We start from the raw sequence: 19,346 nt of genomic DNA on the forward strand, positions 1-19,346 counted from the left end.
GTGGGCGCATTTAAATTAGACCAACAGAAAAGTGACATTTTAAGTTCATCTAAAAACAAACAACCAACATGAACAGAAGATTGTAGACACCACCACTGAAGACAGAGTCAGTCACACAGGAGGCAACCAACTGCCTGAATGGATGCAAATTTAAAATTAAAAAAATGTGTTTTTAAGAATCCTCAACTAAAAACACTCAAGTACACTTTCTTGTCCAAAGTAAAACAGTTAATCCAATTGTATATTGTTCAACCAGATACCTTTAAGCTGCTTACACCAGAGAAAACAAATTAATTGCAAAGTCTGCTGTGACAGATCATTAGCGATGACCACTGTGTACAGATTCAAAAAAAGAAAAGCAACAGCAGAATTCATAAAGTATGAACACACAAAAACAGATTGATCTAAGCCACTAAAAGGGGAGTTTGGAGACGTTTTTGCTGAAGCTATTTTGGGTTTAGTAAAAGCTCTTCTCTGGGAAACTTTGCCCCCTGAAATTAGCCTTTGGGACCTGTGGGACATGACAGGACCTGCCTGGACACATTGACCGCTTTCTTGTCCAGAAGAGCCTGAGGACAGATCCCACAGCAGTGGAACAGCTGTCTGTCTGGAGTTGAAGACAAACCTTTGTGCAAGCACTCCTTGATCAGTTTTGGCCCTTTGCCAAGCACCAAAGAGCTTTGCTGGACTCTGCATTGGTAGGATTTTTCCTGGACTGTTCGTTTTTTTATGCAATCTTTTTTTTAAAAGGATCCGACGTGGATATCAAGGACAGGAGAATATTTTGAAGACATTAAAGGGAAGGGTCACCAAGTTAGAAGAAGGCCGCAAGCACCAGTAGAACAGCAAGGCATGCAAAATGAAGACTTTGGCAAAGTTGCAAGGAAGGACGGGGCAACTTCTTCCACTCAGGGTGGACAAAGTGAGTACATCAGCCACCAAAATTGCCTGAAAGGCCCAGACTTCTCTACATCATAATGGGAAAACAATGTTACTTCCTGGTGCGTTTTGGAATTAGAAACAAATTGAATATTAAATATTTCTGTCTTAGAGTAATGTAAAATATGGGTTTAGAAGATAATTTTCTAAACCCTCATCATTTATATTGTTGAACAAGCTGCAAGTTCCTCTTCAAGACTGCTTCCTCCAGCTTCCTCCAGTTTAAACAGACTTTGCAGTGTGGCATTAACACATTCAAAAAACAGTTTTCTGTGTATGCAGTGTTTAAACATTAACAAATCTCCCCTGAAGGAAACTTGTTCTTCAGACAAGACGGAAGATTCATTGTTTTCCTGTGTTCCTCCGAGCTGTTGAGCACCGTCAAGGGAAAAATTCCTCAGATGAGATAAGATGCCACTTACAATGAGCCAAACACAGACACAGAAGAGCTGGAGAAAACCTGTTGAAATTGTGCTGGAGAAGTCAAATAATCATCCACGTTGTCACACATCTGCAAATGCTTAACAGAAACTTGTTGTAAATCATAGAAATCTACCTCGTATCTATTTGTTCTCTACTTAAGATTCCCAACACTGGCCTGGACAAACTGTTATCAGAGGAAAACGACCAAGACATGAAGTTCACTTGGGACAGCATGCCCAGTGTGACCGCTGAATACAAAGGTATTGTAATCTTTTGCGTTTTGCAGCTCTCAAGTTACCTACAATGGTGAGCTACCTGCCAAAAGTGAAATCTGACTCAATTTGGAAAGAAATCATCACAAAATTAAAAAGAATTCTAAATGTTCCATAATTTTCCCATTTCCCCCATGTTTATTTTCCGTCCTGGTCTTGTAGAGCGAAGCTTGTATAACCTTTTGTTTACAGGCTTTTTTCATAACGCATAATTCTATCTCCCTGCTAAAACCGATGCTTTGTTGGACCTTCCACAAGTTTGGAAGAGGACAAAAATGAAGGAGGCTGGTCGGCACCTGGCAGGGGGAGAGGTATGCAGTTAGTACGGCTTTATGGTCCTATATGATGTCACAAAGGGCTTATTCTCAGACCCACATTTCTCAGCACACTTTAGGAAAACTGGAGCGGAGGATGGATTGTTTTTTTCATTGCTGGGAAGTTCACTGACACTCTTAGTGTCACACACTGGCGACTTGGCCATGTTGTAACCCCACCCCCTTCCAAAGACCACTGAGTCTCCAGGCTCCAGCAACCCCGACAGCCCTGCCTGCTTGAGGCATGGTGGTAGAAAATGAAATGAAAAACGATCCTAATCCAATCATCTATACACGACTGTGTATGGATAAACATTCAGTAAAACTTAATTTGGGACGTCAGTGGTTTTCAAGCTCACCCACTGTTCTTTTTTTATTCATTATTTATTGTTTTGTTTTTATTTAAGTAAAGGCTTAACTCAATGGCTATGAGTGCCAGAGCATTTTAACGTTTTTGCAGCTCTAATCTGCCCTCAGTAGACTGACATCCCGGGGTTGTGTCGGTTAAAGTGTCACGTGAATTTGTGCGACGCCGTATATGTGTGTCACTGAAAGGTAACAGCTGCACTACAAGGACAATCTTCAGTATTTTTTTTTCTCAATGTTTTTGTGTCTTTCACCAAATTGTGTGTGTTTTTGTGTTCGCATTGGTTTTTGCATAAATCTCCTTGAACCACACTGCCGGCTGCTGCGGCCGTGGACAGCTGTGCTCCAGTGATCATCTCGTCATTAATGCTTAATCTTTGGGCTTTGAGATTAAATCGGTCGGCCTCGGTCCCGCCGGCTCAGTTTACTGTCTGTCACGTTTCCGCATGCTGTTTTTTTCCATGGCAAAAGAAAAATGCAGTGTCGACAGCGACGACTCACAAGAGCAGATAATTGTAGATTAATCATCAAAAAGAAATGTATACGCTGTTTTAGTCTTTCGGTTGGGTTTCAGATTAACTTCATCAATCTGCGCTGACGAGACTCAGAGACAACGTGGCATAGTCACTTTAAATCAAAAAGTCATGTGTCTATGCTTTTTCTTACCTAAAAAAGAACATCAAGGTCAATAGAATGACTTTTCTTTATTTTTTTTTTCATTTTTGCAATTTAAAACCCATCTTAAAATGTATTTCTTACTGACCATTGTGGAGGCCACAAGCGGAACCAGTGCTGATATGTCATATGATATGTCAACATTTTTTTTGTTAGCCTCTGTGCTAAATGGCGGCAGATAATGATATACAGGTGTGCTGCTCTACCTGAAATGTTGAATGGATGGATGATTTATCTTGGTCATAACCCAAACTATTATATGTACAAATAAAAAAAAAGCCTAATAAAGTGACAAAAAGGGACAATTAAAGTGTATTTCGCCCATCCCTTTCAGTCAAATAGAAAACCCAAGACATGAACAATTTCTCTGGAACCACTAGGGTGGTGGTGACCGTCTCACAAGAGTCGTTTCGGAGTCTCACTTCCTCGCAAAACACTGGAATTCTTGCTCACTTCAAGAAGTCCGAGCCTGCTGCACATGTGACGGCAGGCCGTTGGGGGCTCTTTACTCACACATGAAAGAGGAGAAGCTTGTTGCAGCGGTGGAAACAGATCCCGGCGCAGCGCCACCTCTCAGTCATGGCGGCCCCTCCCACCCCCTGCCCTCACTGTCGCTTTGCAAGCTCACTCTCACCCCCCCCCCCCTTTTGTTTTTCTTCGGTCCCTTTTTATAATCTCTGGCTGCTGTCTAACCAAAAACCAAACAGAGAAGCTCAGCAGTGAAGGAGAGCTGTGCTCCCCTTGTTGTGTGTGTGTGTGCGTGTGTGTTTTTGTGTGTCTTTTGTCAGAAGCGTGGATTAGGGACAGTGTTTTCCAGCGCTGGGGATTTTTTTTTTTTTACTCAGAATTGGACGTTTGCTGCTCAGCTCCCTGGATGCGTTTCCTCTCGTTTCTTCGGGATACAATCTCAGGATACTATAGTGCATTTGCATTTTTGTTTTTGTTTTGTTGCATGTGTGCGTCTGTGAGTGTGTGCACGTGCGTGACCGTCCTCGCATGATGCCGTCCCCTGAGGGTTTCGAGTGCGGCGGTGATGGATCATCATGAAAGGGGGTCACCAACAGCAAGGGTGCGGGTGTCCACACCTGCTCAGCAAACTGTGCGGCAGATGTGGCTGCTGCTTTGTTCCGGGTAGAGGTACGTAAAGTGGCATCCGCGCCCACTCCGAGCCTGTGTTTGCATCACGTCCCGTTGTGACAGCGAGTCTTTCAGCCTCCTCGGGTTGTGTTTGTGTCCCATGCACGCGTGTTTCCGTCCCCTTGAACTTTCTGTGAAGTTTTGTCAGTGTGTTTCGGCTGCTTCTCATTACGCCCTAGATCTTCTGGTGACTGTGCAGAACCCGAGTGTTAACATAAACATGACTGCGCACGTGTTCTTCGGTCGGCTACCTGATTCAAGTAGTTTTTTTTTTTTTTTTTTTTAAACGCCTGGAGTTTGATTTGCAAGGTTTACGTTGAACAAGAAAATATGTTCGAGCTTTTGCTCGAATTTTATTCCTGTGCAAATTCCATCAGCGTCTTAATTTTTGGTCTGTTGCCCATGGATTGATTTTCAAGATGTTACTGCCAGTGTGTGTATTAATCATGCTTTTTCCATAATGTGTAGCCATAACTGATCCTTTATGTTCACAGTAGACAGCAAAGTAAAGTGGTGAAAGGCAGTCATTTTGCAATTTGAAAGGGTCAAAAGTACTGGAATACAAGAAGGCAGAGTTTATTCATAGATTGGATTATGAGTGAAAAAGACTGATTTCTGATGGAACATAGGGCTAAATATACAGTATTCTGAAGATCTGCAGAGGGTTTTTTGGGAGTAAATTGTGCCAAGCACCTCCTCTTGTAGCCATACATACCTGTGTATAGTATGTGGCCTTTATACTCGTTAGCTTGTCCCTCTAAATCCTACTGACAGGACATTGAATGAGTATATTTATTAGACTTTAACATATTAAGTGAATTGACGTGAATGCTTGCCTTTTAAAATATATGTATGTTTATATGTATATATGTATATATATATGTAAATACGTATTTAAATGTGATCAATATGTTGTGTTGTGCTTATCAACATAACCACAGCAGCAGGAATAGACGCAGTTAAAAAACACAAAGTGCTTTTCCTGATGTTACCATTAAAAACAAGGATGCTAAATTGTCACACGCACGCACGCGCGTGCGCGCGCACACACACGCACACGCATGCACACACACGCACACACACACACGCACACACACGCACACACACACACACACACACACACACACACATTTACAAGATCACATGCAAACACAGAAACCAGCGCCATTACTGCGCTAACCTTTAAATCCTCTGCTGATCCATCCACAGAGAGTGATTACAGAATTACATCTTCTCTGAACTGCACTGCTCTCACTGTCTGTGCACATGAACACATTAATATGAGGAGGAAAACAGCTTTTCACCTTTGTTCGCAAAAATTAGTGAGACGTTTCTTTTTAATTGGCTGTGTGATGAGGTGTCCGCAGTGCTGATATGAATGCTGTTTTTTTTTTTTTTTTACCCTGACACGTGAACATTTTCTTTGTCACTGTTTAGTGATGTCTTACCGCAGCATCCAACTCGTGTTTTTAATTCCTTTCTTCTATCCTTTTTTATTTCTTTAGCAGATTCAAACTTGTGTTTTCACAAAGTTCTACCTGAGCATAAAATACGCATCTTAACTCACTGCTGGCATTAGGAGGATGAGTAGAAAGAATAGGCCTGTTCATATCAGCAACAGCATTATTTCTATCCAGAGCGCTCGATAATTTGAGGTAATACTCAGGCAGGTCTGGACTGGCGGTTTTCCACAGGAACCAAAATTAGAAGTGGTGGGATGTGGAGGGGAGGATGGAGATGGGATGTGCAGGAATGCCGAAGACAGCGTTTACATAAAGCAGGAGGATTGTTGTAAAATATAAATCATTTAAGTTGATTTAATGAAAGGAGAGAAGGTTGTTTTCCTTTGACATTGTTCATGTGCAGTTGGGACAAATTGTATCAATCAGTCATTTGTACGTGCAAACAAACATGCTCAGTGCATTTGTCATTGCACCCCAGAGATTACTGAGCCTTCCTGTGCAGCCTTTATTCCCTGTGTATGCTTATTTACAGTGTTTGTGCCTGGGCCTGTTCCTTCCTTTGGCTGAAAAAAAACAGATGACCGTCTTGAACTCATCTTAAAGTTCAGGCCGCTGGGACCTGATTTCTGTCGTGAGGCAAAAAGAGGTGTGATTCTCAAGCCAGATGTTCCCTCAATTGGGGAATAAATCATGTCGTCTATAGGGGATGTACAGTGTGTGTGTGTGTGTGTGAGGTGATGCAAAGGCAGTGTTTGTGGTAAGATCGTGGTGATAGTTCGTTATAAGTTTTACTGGTTACTCGCTTTTTTTGTATCCGATGGACTGATAACATTTTGAGTTGGAGAGGAGCTTTTGCTACCTACGTCTGGTACCAACTTTAGGAAGCAGAAGCAGGATGGAGGGAAAGACAGGAAACAGCAGTGCAGACAAAAACCTTTCAGACAGCCTTAAAATTATGCATTTGCAAGCGTCAAAATATTTGGACAATTAAAAACAACTTTTTTTTTACTGTTTATTCTTGCCAGATAAAATATTAAATAGTGAAACTTAAATCTTGTATTTGCTCTGCATCTGTGGTCAGCAGCATGATGTTACTGAAGTGTCCAGTTTTGACCTGGACCGAGCAGTGCTCTCACTAATACTGTTCTTCTTAAGAGTGATTCTTAATAAAATGTATCACAAATCACACAGCAAATCGCTGTTTTTCCCATCGTATATATCACTGTAGTGTTTGTGTTGCTTACGGTGAGTAATCTATTACTAAGTAATCCACTCTTGTAAGCAAACTACTTTTTGAGTAACAGAGTAATGTAATGGGATTACTGTGGCAAAAGTGGTAATTATATCATAATTACTTCATCGAGTAACGATTCCATTACTTTTCTGAAATATTTTGCAAGCCAAAAATGTCCACAAAATGTCTGAAATTTAGAAAAACAACCAAAAACAATGATGTTGCGGATTGATGATGCAGCCGTGCATGCAACGTCAGTGATATGCGACGACGCACCAACACAAGCATGGCGGCGGCAAAAGAAAAAAACAGCGATTGCGTTTGATAGCTGGAAATACAAACATTATTTTGAGTTCATCTCATCTAAATCAAAGGAAACAAGACATGTTCCACTGTTACTTTATCTTTCTTTGACTAAAGTTGTAATAAGTAATTGATTACTTATGAAACAAAGTAGTTAAAAAAAAGTAATTAGATTACTTTTTGAGGAGTAATCAGTAATCAGTAGTTGGATTACTTTTATGGAGTAATCCCAACAACACTGGTTGCTATCGTATTTATTGTTGTAGTTTTAATGTTTCTTTTAGCGTAATGGTGATGCACCGCCTGTCTGGCACTTTTTAATTTCGTTGCGCGTGTTACATGTCACAACGTCAATAAAAGTCTCTTCGATATCCTCGCTGCAGCCACTAAAGTGTCCTCTTTGGTCTTAACACAGGAAATTGAACTAAATTTCTGTGAAGAACCCGTCTGCAGCGTCTGACCTGACAGGGTTTAGTCTGCAATTATGCGCTATTCTTGAACCCAGTCCCTCTCTCTGCGTCTCTCTATCTCCCAGCAGCGGAGTCTTACTCTGTGGCAGGAAGCAGCAACAGCGGCGGCAGCGTCCCCCCATTGGCCGGCTCGGCTCCCCAGCAGGGCTCAGCCGACTCCAGCCCCGGCTCACACTCCTCATCTGTGGGATCACGGCACCCAGTCAGCGCCCTTAAGAAATGGCTCAGCAATCCCGTTCGCAAGCTAAGCGCCGATGCCAGAGGTGGAGTGGGGAAAGTGGAGAAACAGATGTGCAGGTCAGACAGGGGCCAGTGGCAATCGCTGCTTTCCCACAGCGCCACTCAGCCCAGGCCGCTGGAAGCACCTGACAAAGGCACCATCGTCCCCGCTGGAGACACGGTGAGACTTGAGAATGCTATAAATGTGTGTGTACGCATGTGCGAGAAAAGCTTTTATTGACTCCCATCATACGTCAAAAAATACAAATTATAGTTGCAGGCTTTCAGAAGACTTTTTAGAGATTTCTAATCTTTCCTCATTTGCAAACTTGTTGCCTCTTGATCAGCGTCTGACCTCTGATCCCCTCTGAAGAGTCTTTGCCCCTCAAATTTCACCCTATCTTTAGCATAACAGGCCTCTGATGTACATTATTATTTTGCTTTGAAACGTTCCCTTGCATTCGTCTGTCGCGCATGGAAGAGAATTATGACAATTATATTTTTGTGTTTTAGTATTTGCAGGCAGGATACACACATTTAATAGCAGACTTTAACCAAATAAGGTACCAGAGAATGTGAACTCCAATGTCCATTCCTTTCAGACTGACTTCATTCTTGAGCCGAGATTCTTATTTTGAATCTGTTCTGTCACGCAGGTGTCGCAAGGCAACGTCATGCACACGATGACTTTGTCTATATGAGTGTATACCAACAGTCACATGGCTTTCGACACCACAAATCAAACCATTGTGTCTCAGGCAAATGGGGGATATTTACTTTTGGCTTTTCATGTGTGTGTGTGTGTGTGTGTGTGTGTTTGCGTTACTTTCTGTGCACACTACAATTACTACTACTACTACTTCTGAAAGCCCATGCTTGTTGGAACAAATCCTGGGCTTTCCTTGCAGCATCTGGATAAAATCAACTAGCCAAGCAGGCCATCAAAAAGTCTTCACCTGTAAATAATACAGGTGAGGAGCAGCTTGTGAAGTCAGACAGCCTTCTTGTTGAAGAAGCTGATTAATTAAGATAAAGCATGAGGACTGCTGCCATTTGTGAACGTGTTGACTTAGAGTCTGCGTCTTAGAGTGAAAGAAGAGGTTGGAAAGAGGTTGGAAAATCACCCAATGATATATTTGCCAGTTAGTTTTCCCGGCAAGTTTAGTTTTTCCTGCAAGAAAAGGGCTGCAGGGGAAAAAAACATCCCTTTCCTTTTGTCCTCCCCACTGTCTCGTTAAATAGAAGATTTTCTTTCCTCCTGCAACAAGTAGATGAGAAAAAAAAAACATTGTCACATATTTCTCTGGCGGAAGTTTGTTTTCTGATTTCATATCTATTGCTTTGAGTAAGACTGCAGATAAAGATGGCCTAAATGTATTAATCCAGTTAAACGGATCATGTCATTGAAAAGAAAACTGTTGCATATGTCCAGGTCTTAACAAGGACCTGCTCTTTCCCTGCTGACAAATATGCTGATGATTTGCAACATGCTTACAGCTGAGTGAATCACTGCACATCACCTCCTGTTTCTTTGCTGTGCAAAGATTGCACTGTTGTGTTTCTTTCTTGCATTCTTTTTTTCTTTTTTAAAGGAAATCCAGGCCCAAAGATGTAACATCGATACTGTCCAGAAGGAAGATTTCTGCGCTGTGATGAATGATACAGGCAACCAGTGGTCCAATAGAGTGGGCAGCACAGAAGAGAGAGGCGTTGCTCTAGAGAAAAGCATGTAGGTGTTTGTTTGCCTCACAGAAGAGTTGTTAATTTTCTTGAATATAAAGTGAGCTGATGAATATGACTTTCAAGTCTCTGGGGTACAAATGAAAGACTGCCAAACAGTGACAAATAGCGTCTGAAGCCAAGGAAATACACTTGCAATTTATTTTGTTTCATAGATCAGGAGCCGTCAAGTAGTCGATGCTTCCAGACTTGAGAAATGTTTTTTGGCATGCTCATCAGGAATGAGGGTTGGATAAATACTATGGTACTAGCCTGATTTTATCCCTGTGTTTTCTCTCCTTTAAAAACAAATGCTGGACTCCACTGGCGTAGTTATGCATGACTAATCATCGCAAAGACTCCACAGATCTCCATAAAATGTTTATTTACATCTCGATTTACAGTCTCTCACAAATAGGCTTTAGCTGGGAACCAAAAATGTTTTAGCTTCCAGCTGATGCGAGTCTACGCTAAGCTAAAGCTAAAACCGTCCACACTTTTGGGATTGGATAAAAACAAGGGCACAAGGCACCCACACAGAGTGCAAACGATACCTGTCGCCACTGATGCGAGGACGGGATAGACTTAGACTTAGACTTTCTTTATTGTCATCATGAAGAAAAACACAGCAGTGGTTCAATTCACAACGAAATGTCGTTGCCCAGTTCCAGAAATACAGTACTAACTAAAATCTATATACAAGCTGAGATAAGTATAGGATATAAAAATATGGGAATATGGGAAATCATGACATCACAAAGGGAAAAAGAATTGCTAGATCGCCTCTGGTCCTGGTAACCATTCTAACTGTAAATAAAGCTCCCATCAGAAGATACCAACAGTTCATCCTGGAAAGTCAAATGAATAAGAGGATTTGAAAGTGTTTTATCATAAGTGATTGCAAAATGCACGCGTTGCATGTACACTAAATGAAAAAGTGGTTCCCAAAAAAGAGGAAATGGTTTTGCTTTGAGAGAAAAATAATAAACATTTCACTTTTTCTGCCTCCTGGATTGACCTTCACATTGACCCTTTCAGGAAAATACATTAGCAATAAAAAAAACCTTCCCTGAATGTTAATGTTATGAAATGTTGACTATTTTGTTTTGGAGTTAACTGAGGGAGAAATTTTTTTTAACAATTTTCTAAAATGTCGTTCACAGATATGTACTTTCAGAGCTGATCGAGACAGAACAGTTGTATGTGGAAGATCTTGGACTCATTGTGCAGGTTTGTGGTTCTGTATGCTTAAAAAAAAGGCTCAGGCCAATATGTTTATAAGTTGACACGTCTGCATTATTGTCATCTAAAAGCACACAATTTGTCTCATGTGCGCTAACTGTATCTTTACCTTTGACATGGTGTAGGGCTATATGGCTGCCATGTCAAGTGAGGCAGTCCCAGAGGACTTGAGAGGGAAGGACAGGGTTGTGTTTGGTAACATCCACCAGATTTATGACTGGCACAAAGAGTGAGTCACTTTGTTTGTTCCCTGAATTTCAGCAATCTGTCCTCTGAGCGTCTTATGTGTCATGATGGTGGTTTCCTGCCTGCCTGCCTGCCTGTGTGTGTGTGTGTGTGTGTGTGTACGTGCCCGGATGACTGTTCCTGCCTGGCCTTCGCCACCTTTTGTCACACAGTTTTTTCCTGGGAGAGTTGGAGAAATGTGTGAACGATCCGGACAGCCTGGCACAGCTCTTCATCAAGAACGTAAGTCTACCCATCAGCAAATAACAACTACCACCCATGTGAGTTTTTCATTCGATGCGGTTCAAATTTCACTGCACTACTGCACCGGAAGAGCAGAAATTCTATCAGAGCCTACTGGCGAGCCTTTTTAAATAAAGTAAAATAAAGTGATGTGTGTCAAGAAGTCAATGGACTTTCCTTGCTGATGAAAATAAATTGACGGGCTTGAAATAGATTTGACTTCTCTGTAAGACCAAAGGTGGCTGTTTGTTCCCTCTTATTCTCTCTATTTTCTTTCCCCAAATGATGGCAATGTGATTTTTCACATTTGCCACTTTGCCATGAAATTGAGATTATTTCTTTTGTTTTTTTTAGATTAAATGCCATACTACCTATTTCAATTGGAACACTTTAGATCTTTGTCTTGATTTTCGTTTAGAAGTTTGTGAAAAGATTGGGCAGCATTTTGTTTCATACGGGGAATGTATCAGTATCTACATGGATCACGCAGATCTGACTTCAGATGTAGAGCAGCCTCTGCAGCTCAGAACTTTATCTGCACCTCCCATGGTAATGTGCATGCCTTGTTAAGCTGCAGCAAATTAAACCATTCTTTCTCAGCCACTGGAACTATTTAATGAGGCACAGGTCATGCACTCAAAACTACCCCCAAATACCCCAGAGAAGACAACAAATCTGAGAGGAAATTGAGAGTCAAAAACAGAGACTCGTTTTATGTGCCTGCTGGTTGGTTTGGACGTGTTTTGCTTCTCTTGAATGTAAGGAAACAGCACAGAGTTCCAGGAGGCTTTTCCTCACACCGCAGTCAGAATGAATTTGAATGGTTTGTGTGACACATTGGAGACAAATGTTCTCTGACAGAGATGTGAACCATTTTTAATAGCAATCTATCAAAGACAAACCAACAGGAATCTAATCTGTAGACTCGAGTTTAACTCTAATCAGAATATTAACTCCAAATAAAAATGCTTTCGTAACTACGAAGGCACACAAAAAACATTTTGCATATTCTGATTCTCACCCAATATAAAAAGAAAAAATTAATCTACATCTCTTGACTTTCAGGAACGGCGTCTCCACATGTATGTTGTTTACTGCCAGAACAAACCAAAATCAGAGCACATTGTCTCCGAGTTCATTGAGACCTACTTTGAGGTGAGGAAACGGTTTACAATTGTGTCCCGACTACTAACGAATTGTCTTTTCTACCAAATGACTCTTTCTCCGCTCCTCTTCTTTTTTTCAGGATCTCAGACAGCAGATGGGCCACAGGCTGCAGCTCAATGACTTGCTTATTAAACCTGTCCAGAGGATCATGAAGTACCAGCTACTGCTAAAGGTCTGCTGTCTGCTGCATGGGTGACATTTGTGCATTTTTCTTACATTTGGATTTGCTTATTTTGACGACATTTCTCCGGGAGGCTTTGGTGTCTAAAAAAGCTTTCACATCCAAAGACAATTTTTTTTAAACTAGTCTTTCAGGGTGATATATCAAAAGAGAAATAGACACCTGCAAATCAGTTGGACACAGTTGTTATTAACACCATACACTAAACGATGGGAATCTTGGAAGCATCTTATGACGCCATCAAACCTCTCGTGATCTTATTTGGTCTTTATATGTATGTAAAAAACAGGTATTTTCCACTTATCTGTGGATTTCTGTAGATTCCTTATTTGTTGACTCGCCATTCCGTCTGCCGTAATTTAGCTCATACATAACATATGCCGACTCTTCTGCTTACTTTTAAAAATGATGCTCTCCCTGACTGGCTGCTGCAGGACTTCCTGAAGTATTACAGCAAAGCAGGGAGGGATGTTGAGCAGCTGCAGGTATGCCGCTCATGTTACCATCTCAGTTTGCATATAAAAGTGGCTTTTGCATGACTGAGATGGCTCCTATTTACTTTTGGTCATGTCAATTGAAACGTTTCTTTCACTGATTCCCCACCATCAGAGGGCTGTGGAGGTGATGTGTTTTGTGCCAAAACGCTGCAATGACATGATGAATGTTGGTCGACTTCAAGGTTTTGAGGTGAGATGGGGAGTTTTATTATTGTGGATAGTACATACACACACACGTTCAAAAGTTTGACAACTGTCAAAGCCATCCCATAATGTGTTCAGCACATCCTGAGCACTGATTTTGGTGCACTAGTAATGTTCTTAGAGCAGGGGTGGCTGGTGGGCCACAATGGGTTCTAAAATGTGCCAGAGGGCTGGATGAAGTGTTTTGGTGACTCAACTCAGAGGAGAAAAAAAATTATCATGGGATATAATGTAGAAAACATGTGCTGTACTTTCAATTGAAAATTAACAAAAGTTACAACCAAATATGTAAAAACAGTGGAGAATTTGATGAAATACAGCAATTTCTATAACTTACTTACTATTAATATCAATGCTTCAAGTTGGGTGGGCCGGATTAAAAGGCTTAACGGGCCACATGTGGCCCCCGGGCTGTAGTTTGCATTCCACTAGATTATTTCATGGAGTTGCTTATAATGCAGTTCAATGCAGAAATGAGTCAGTGAGCCCAAACTTTTGAACGGTAGTGTGTGTGTGTGTGTGTGTGTGTGTGTGTGTGTGTGTGTGTGTATGTATTATTTAAAAAAAATATATATATATAGATATACTATGTATATCTATATATATATATGTATATATATATGTGTGTGTGTGTATATATGTATATACATATATATACTGTATATACATATATACACACACACACACGTGTGTGTATGTTTATATATACAGGTGTATTTTTTCAGTGTTAAGCAGGGTTGAAAATTGTCTTCCAGGGGAAGATCACAGCACAGGGGAAGCTGCTCCAGCAGGACACCTTCTTCGTCAGTGAGCAGGAGAGCGGCGTCCTGTCCCGAGCAAGAGAGAGACGGGTTTTCCTCTTTGAGCAGTTGGTCATTTTCAGTGAGCCCATTGACAAGAAGAGGGGCTTCTCTTTGCCAGGCTACACCTTTAAAAACAGCATCAAGGTGAGCGAGAGCAGCGCCGCGTTCGTGGGACGTCCGCCAAAAGGCCGCCGTCGCTCACGTGCTGCTGCGTGATCTGCCGCTGCAGGTCAGCTGTCTGGGTGTGGAGGAGCACTCGGAGGGGGACCCCCGCTGCCTGTCCTTGACCTCTCGCAGGACCGACGGCAGCGTGACGCACTTCATCATGCAGGCGGCGTCCCCGGAAATAAAGCGAGCGTGGTTCGACGACGTGGTCCAGATCCTGGAGACGCAGAAGAACTTCCTAAACGGTCAGCACCGGTTCACCTCCGTCAGTCGACATCAAGCGTCCAGATTCAGCCCGGTGACGTTTCTGCCTCTTCCCCACTCGCAGCCCTTCAGTCTCCCATAGAGTATCAGCGCAAAGAGGGCAAATCCAACAGCCTGGGCAGGAATATGAGGTTTCCAGCATCCGGTCCTTCACCCCACGTCTCCTCTGCATATCTGGGACAAAGTCAACAACCCCGCGCGCTGCCTCACAACACCTCCCTGCCATCTCTGCACCCACGGCAGCACAGTCTGTCTGTCAAAGTGGTGAGAGTCACTCGCTCACTCACTCAGAAGCACTCCCAGCGCTTAAAAACTGAATGAAGTTCATCGTGTCTTCATGAAATATGTGCGATTATTAGCATTTTGCTTCTATAACAGACACATGAATATTTTAGATCTTGTTTTGTGATACCAGTTGATGTAAATGCATCACACAAAACCCCCAAGGTGACCTTCTGAGTAACATGGAAGCTGCAGTCGAAACTCGGGGTGACATATATATAGAAAAAAAAGCATTTGAGAAATTAAAAAAATTGTATATACACATAAAAATAAAATAAAATATATAAAAACAGTTTTTTCTGCTTATCTATAGACTTCTGTAGATTCCTTATTTGTAGACTCAGCTCATCAATCAGCAACACTCCTGGATCCATGTTGCTATGCTAATCATTTTCAGTCGCTTTTTCCTAACATCTACTCTCTCTTGCTCTCTGTCTTTTTTTAATTGCTCTCTCTTGAGGTTTCAAGTCCATGCTGTGTGACACCGAGAGCGACCGAGCCTCCATTTTTCCCCGAGCGGCCACTGGGTTTGTGTGTGGATGCTCCTGAGACGCTGAACGGCCGAGCGCCCGGTGGCCAACACAGCATACAGGTGCAACATCAGTCTTCAAGCTTTTACCCATGTTGTGCAAGATTCCCTTGACCAGTGTTGACCACCAATAACATATGCTGAACAGACAACCAGTGAACCCCCCCAATATGAAGGATGTCCACCCTTTGCTCCTTTTACTTGCTGTCATTCAAATCAAGGTGTAACAAAACGTTCGTTTTTAGCTAAACGTTTAGCCTCTCTTGCAGAAGTCTCTAAACAGAGGGCTGAATATACCATTCTGGAGATCTTTACTTTTTTTTTTTTTTTTTTTTTTTTTTTTTTTTTTTAACAATTAATTGGACAATTAATTTATCGGATATTGTTTGGGATCTTTAAGTGATGGAAAGGTTGGATTCCTGACCTGTTTGTTATTGTTAGCTTGCAGGGTGCGGCAGGCGCCCTGCAGTTTCACTGTCTTGACTTGCTGCAGGGACGAGATAGAGCTGGGAATGTTTTACATTCACACCGAGCAGGTTTTTCAGGAAAGACAGCCGGATTGTGGGCAGCGTCATCGCGCCGCTCTGGTGGTGCGCCAGCAGCAGTCTGAGCTCCACAACTAGAAAATGAAAATGTAAATCTGTCTTCACAACGCCGGCGGCCAATCTTCTCCTAGCAGAACATTCACACTGCAGTGCTAATCTTAGCATGCAAAGATCTATTAAAGCGCCTCTTGGCGACGTCACCACTTCACCTCGCCATTAGTCAATTAAAATCCCACAATTTGACAAGCGGATGATGACTGGCGTATTCCAATGTCAGAGCGCCCTCCTCTGTCCTCTTTATATAAACTTCCTGTCAACACTTATGTAGCAAATGATGTTACGATGGCAGCGCACGAAATAACATTTCCATGCCATCTGGTTCCCACAAGTTTGAATTTCACAAATTAAATTTAATGTTGTTGCATGGGAATCATAATAAGTGAATTATATAAATAGAATGAGATTTACAGAATAGTACACATTATAATTCTCTCACAGCAAGAAGGTTGTGGGTTCGATTCCGGGGGCCGGGCCTGGGACCTTTCTGTGTGGAGTTTGCATGTTCTCCCTGTGTCTGCGTGGGTTCCCTCCGGGTTCTCCGGCTTCCTCCCACACTCCAAAAACATGCATGTGAGGTCAATTGAATATTCTAAATTGTCCGTAGGTGTGCATGTGAGTGTGAATGGTTGTTTGTTTCTATGTGGCCCTGCGATGAACTGGCGACTTGTCCAGGCCTTCGCCCTATGACAGCTGAGATAGGCTCCAGCAGACCCCTGTGACCCTGAATTGGAATAAGCGGGTATAGAAGATGGATGGGTGGATGGACATTATAATTCTGGAATTAATTATTTTTCATATGCTTGTTTCTGCCAGTTCCCCCAATCTGCCTTTTTGCAGCCGCAGCTGATGACATGTCATCGTCTTGCACTGGTTCATTGTTTGTAAACCACGTTTACCCCATCTTGTAAACACTGCATCTGTGGTGCCTCAAGCTTGTTGATCTTCTCAGAAACTCATAATCTTGTTAGCCATGTTCCCACCACATTTTGAAAAGGAAACTACTGTTGCTCACTTTCCTGTATGCGTCACATTTTTATTACACAAACACCACACTCCAATGTGCACCTTACGGTGCATTCAGGGACACGTAGTAAACTTTTCTATTAATACAGCAAGAGTGTGCTCATGGGACTTGTTGGCCTTGAATATCACATGAATGTAACTAATCTGCGGCACTTAGGCCCAGTGCATGCGCAACCAAGGCATAAACGATTGGAAAAAAAATATTATCATTCTCACTTTGCACAAGTATCCGGTTTTTGTTTTTTCCATAAACTTATGACCTGAGATTCCAACGGTGTTTAGTAACCAGTGTGAGGAAAAACAATTGAGGAACTTTATCTCAGCCACTCAGGCTTCCACTTTTTGGAGGAAATGGTTTAATCACTCTACATAAAAAACATTCATCTCATTCCCTGTCAAACCCTCCTCCTTGTGTTTTATGAATCAATAGTACTTCTTGTTTCTCTTCCTATTTTCTGTTCAGGAGGTAGGCCTAATACTTGTGTAACACCTTATTTCATTTTCTTAATATCTATGATCTAAAAAAAGAACATCTTATTTTAACAGCTTTCTAATCTTAATCTAAATAAAATAAAATGCACAAATGTGATTATTTGTCTCGTGCTTTTGAGCACTTGATGCTCTTCCATAGTTTATATATGAAACATTGGCAGTAAGAAATGAAAATGGGAAAATGTGCTTCCCTCATGTCTCGTCTTCTTTTGTAGCGATCACAAACTAGTTTTTAAGGTAGCAGAAAAACTAATTGATTGAGGAATGTGTGTGACCATCATTACAGTTTTTTGCTGGCTGCTGAATTTCAAATATTTCATTCATTTCAATATGACAGTGACAGTGGTGGGAGTGTCCACCTTTGATCTCCAGCCATGTCGCACCAGATATGCAGCCTCAAGGGGGCGCTGCTTGAGCGTCCTCAGCGTGCAGGGTTGCGCATCAGGGAGGTCATATGACATAAAAACTTGTGCCAAACTAAACATGAATCTATTTGCTTTAGCAGCTTTAAGGACTTTGTTTCTGTTGATAGTAGAATCACTTTAAAATACAGAGGATTAACAAAGCCAAATTATGTGATTTGGACGGTTTTAGATCAAAAATAATAAAACATGTTATTTCCCCCCTCCCCCCTGCCAGGGTGTAACTGTGGGAGTCCAAGCAACTGCACCAAATGAGAGTGGGGGATATTCGGTCCTGTGACGCAGCATCGTGGACGGATTCCCTCAGTGAGAGTTCCCAGCCAAGGCCTGCAAGGAAAACAAACTCTCTTGACTGTGTTGATGTCAGCGTGTCTTGACTGAGTCATAGCTAGGTGCGTCGCCATTTGCGTTTCTGTGCAAACCACTTTTAGTTGTTTGTGAATGATAACGTCTTTCTGAAATCTTTCAGGGGAGCTGAATTTTTATCTTGTGCGTTGATTTTAATGGTGGATTTCTGTGTGTATGTTCAGATGGTAATAATGGAGGAGATGACCTGTGTGGCTGCAGAGTAATTGTGAAAAATAGGAAAAACAAATCTTGTGTCTCTGAGAATAGATGTCTTTTCTTTTGTAAAACATAATATTTTCATACGGGGCTAAGAATGGAGATCAATTATTGTCTAATCCTTGGAATAAGGGAATCCTTGTGCGGATTCAAGCTCCTGTGTGTGCTGGGAATCCATATAAGTGGTGTTTGACTGAACTTTTCCTATCAGTCAATAGGATGCTGGTGTTTTCCTTTGGAGGGCTATTTTAACCAAGTCATCGTCAAAGAGTGTTATCTGTTTTCAGCACGTCTGCACACGTCCTAATCAAGCCAGAACAGGATAAAAAGGAACAAGGATGAATCAGAGGTGCTGTCTGTTACTGTCAGTCTGTGTGTAAATAGCTGCAGTGTGGATTACTTTGAATAAAGACACTGACAGCAGGTGGACCAAAGAAGAAAATGCAGGAACAGTCGCTTTATTGTGTAACTTATTGAAACTCTTGCCCAAACCTTGCAAATCCTTCCCAAAGTCTATTGTTTTGTCTGTATTGTTTTTTGTTTTTTTTGCTATAGTTTGTTTGGGGTATACATGTTTGTGTTTTTTCTTACATCTAAATTTTTTTTTAGCATGTCCTGCGTTTTAGTAATTCTGTCTATGTATTTTTGCATTAATTTTCATTGTTTTTTTTCTCTCTTTCAGTGTACAAAGTGTATTTCTTATGGTTAGTAAGCTAAACACGGTGGCGTTTATCAGCTCAACAGAATGTCTAAGTTTTCTATCAATGTCCCGACATCAGTTTTGTAGTACAGATGACATTATCATCACCGTTCATTCATAACCTGCCTAGGCTACAAGTGAATTTAGCCTTACACCAAGTGACCTCATATTAAATCCTAAAAGTACATTTGCTCAGATGCATCT

At 41.6% G+C, this 19,346-nt stretch overlaps 1 protein-coding gene across 6 annotated transcripts; it reads left to right on the forward strand.

The window, feature by feature from the left end:
- The first annotated feature begins 599 nt into the window (after positions 1-599).
- arhgef25b (Rho guanine nucleotide exchange factor (GEF) 25b) lies at positions 600-19,334 on the forward strand. 6 transcript variants are annotated; one of them, XM_076037365.1, is made up of 16 exons: positions 600-922; positions 1,523-1,622; positions 7,662-7,996; positions 9,417-9,544; positions 10,698-10,764; positions 10,902-11,005; positions 11,175-11,244; positions 12,310-12,399; positions 12,491-12,583; positions 13,027-13,077; positions 13,202-13,279; positions 14,049-14,240; positions 14,326-14,506; positions 14,590-14,789; positions 15,268-15,399; positions 18,096-19,334. In XM_076037365.1, exons 1-16 carry the CDS (start codon positions 860-862, stop codon positions 18,156-18,158), a joined length of 1,947 nt encoding a protein of 648 aa, XP_075893480.1. In that variant the 5' UTR covers positions 600-859; the 3' UTR covers positions 18,159-19,334. The 6 variants fall into 6 exon arrangements, with proteins under 6 accessions (XP_075893480.1, XP_075893479.1, XP_075893478.1 ...); XM_076037364.1 differs by having other exon boundaries at positions 601-922; positions 7,665-7,996; positions 9,408-9,544; XM_076037363.1 differs by having other exon boundaries at positions 602-922; positions 9,408-9,544.
- Positions 19,335-19,346: the final 12 nt, after the last annotated feature.

The sequence above is a fragment of the Nelusetta ayraudi genome, unplaced genomic scaffold (assembly GCF_046127955.1).
Source record: "Nelusetta ayraudi isolate G7.1 ecotype Tasmania unplaced genomic scaffold, CSIRO-AGI_Nayr_v1 ptg000050l, whole genome shotgun sequence".
In the NCBI taxonomy this organism is placed as follows: Eukaryota; Metazoa; Chordata; class Actinopteri; order Tetraodontiformes; family Monacanthidae; genus Nelusetta; species Nelusetta ayraudi.

Bases quoted from the DNA above. Each gene is read 5' to 3' on its own strand.
- arhgef25b (XM_076037363.1), top strand. From the start codon at position 860: ATGAAGACTTTGGCAAAGTTGCAAGGAAGGACGGGGCAACTTCTTCCA. The intron at 7,997-9,407 runs GTGAGACTTGAG...TCTTTTTTAAAG, and splicing joins TCGTCCCCGCTGGAGACACG to GAAATCCAGGCCCAAAGATG. The intron at 14,507-14,589 runs GTCAGCACCGGT...CCCCACTCGCAG, and splicing joins GCAGAAGAACTTCCTAAACG to CCCTTCAGTCTCCCATAGAG.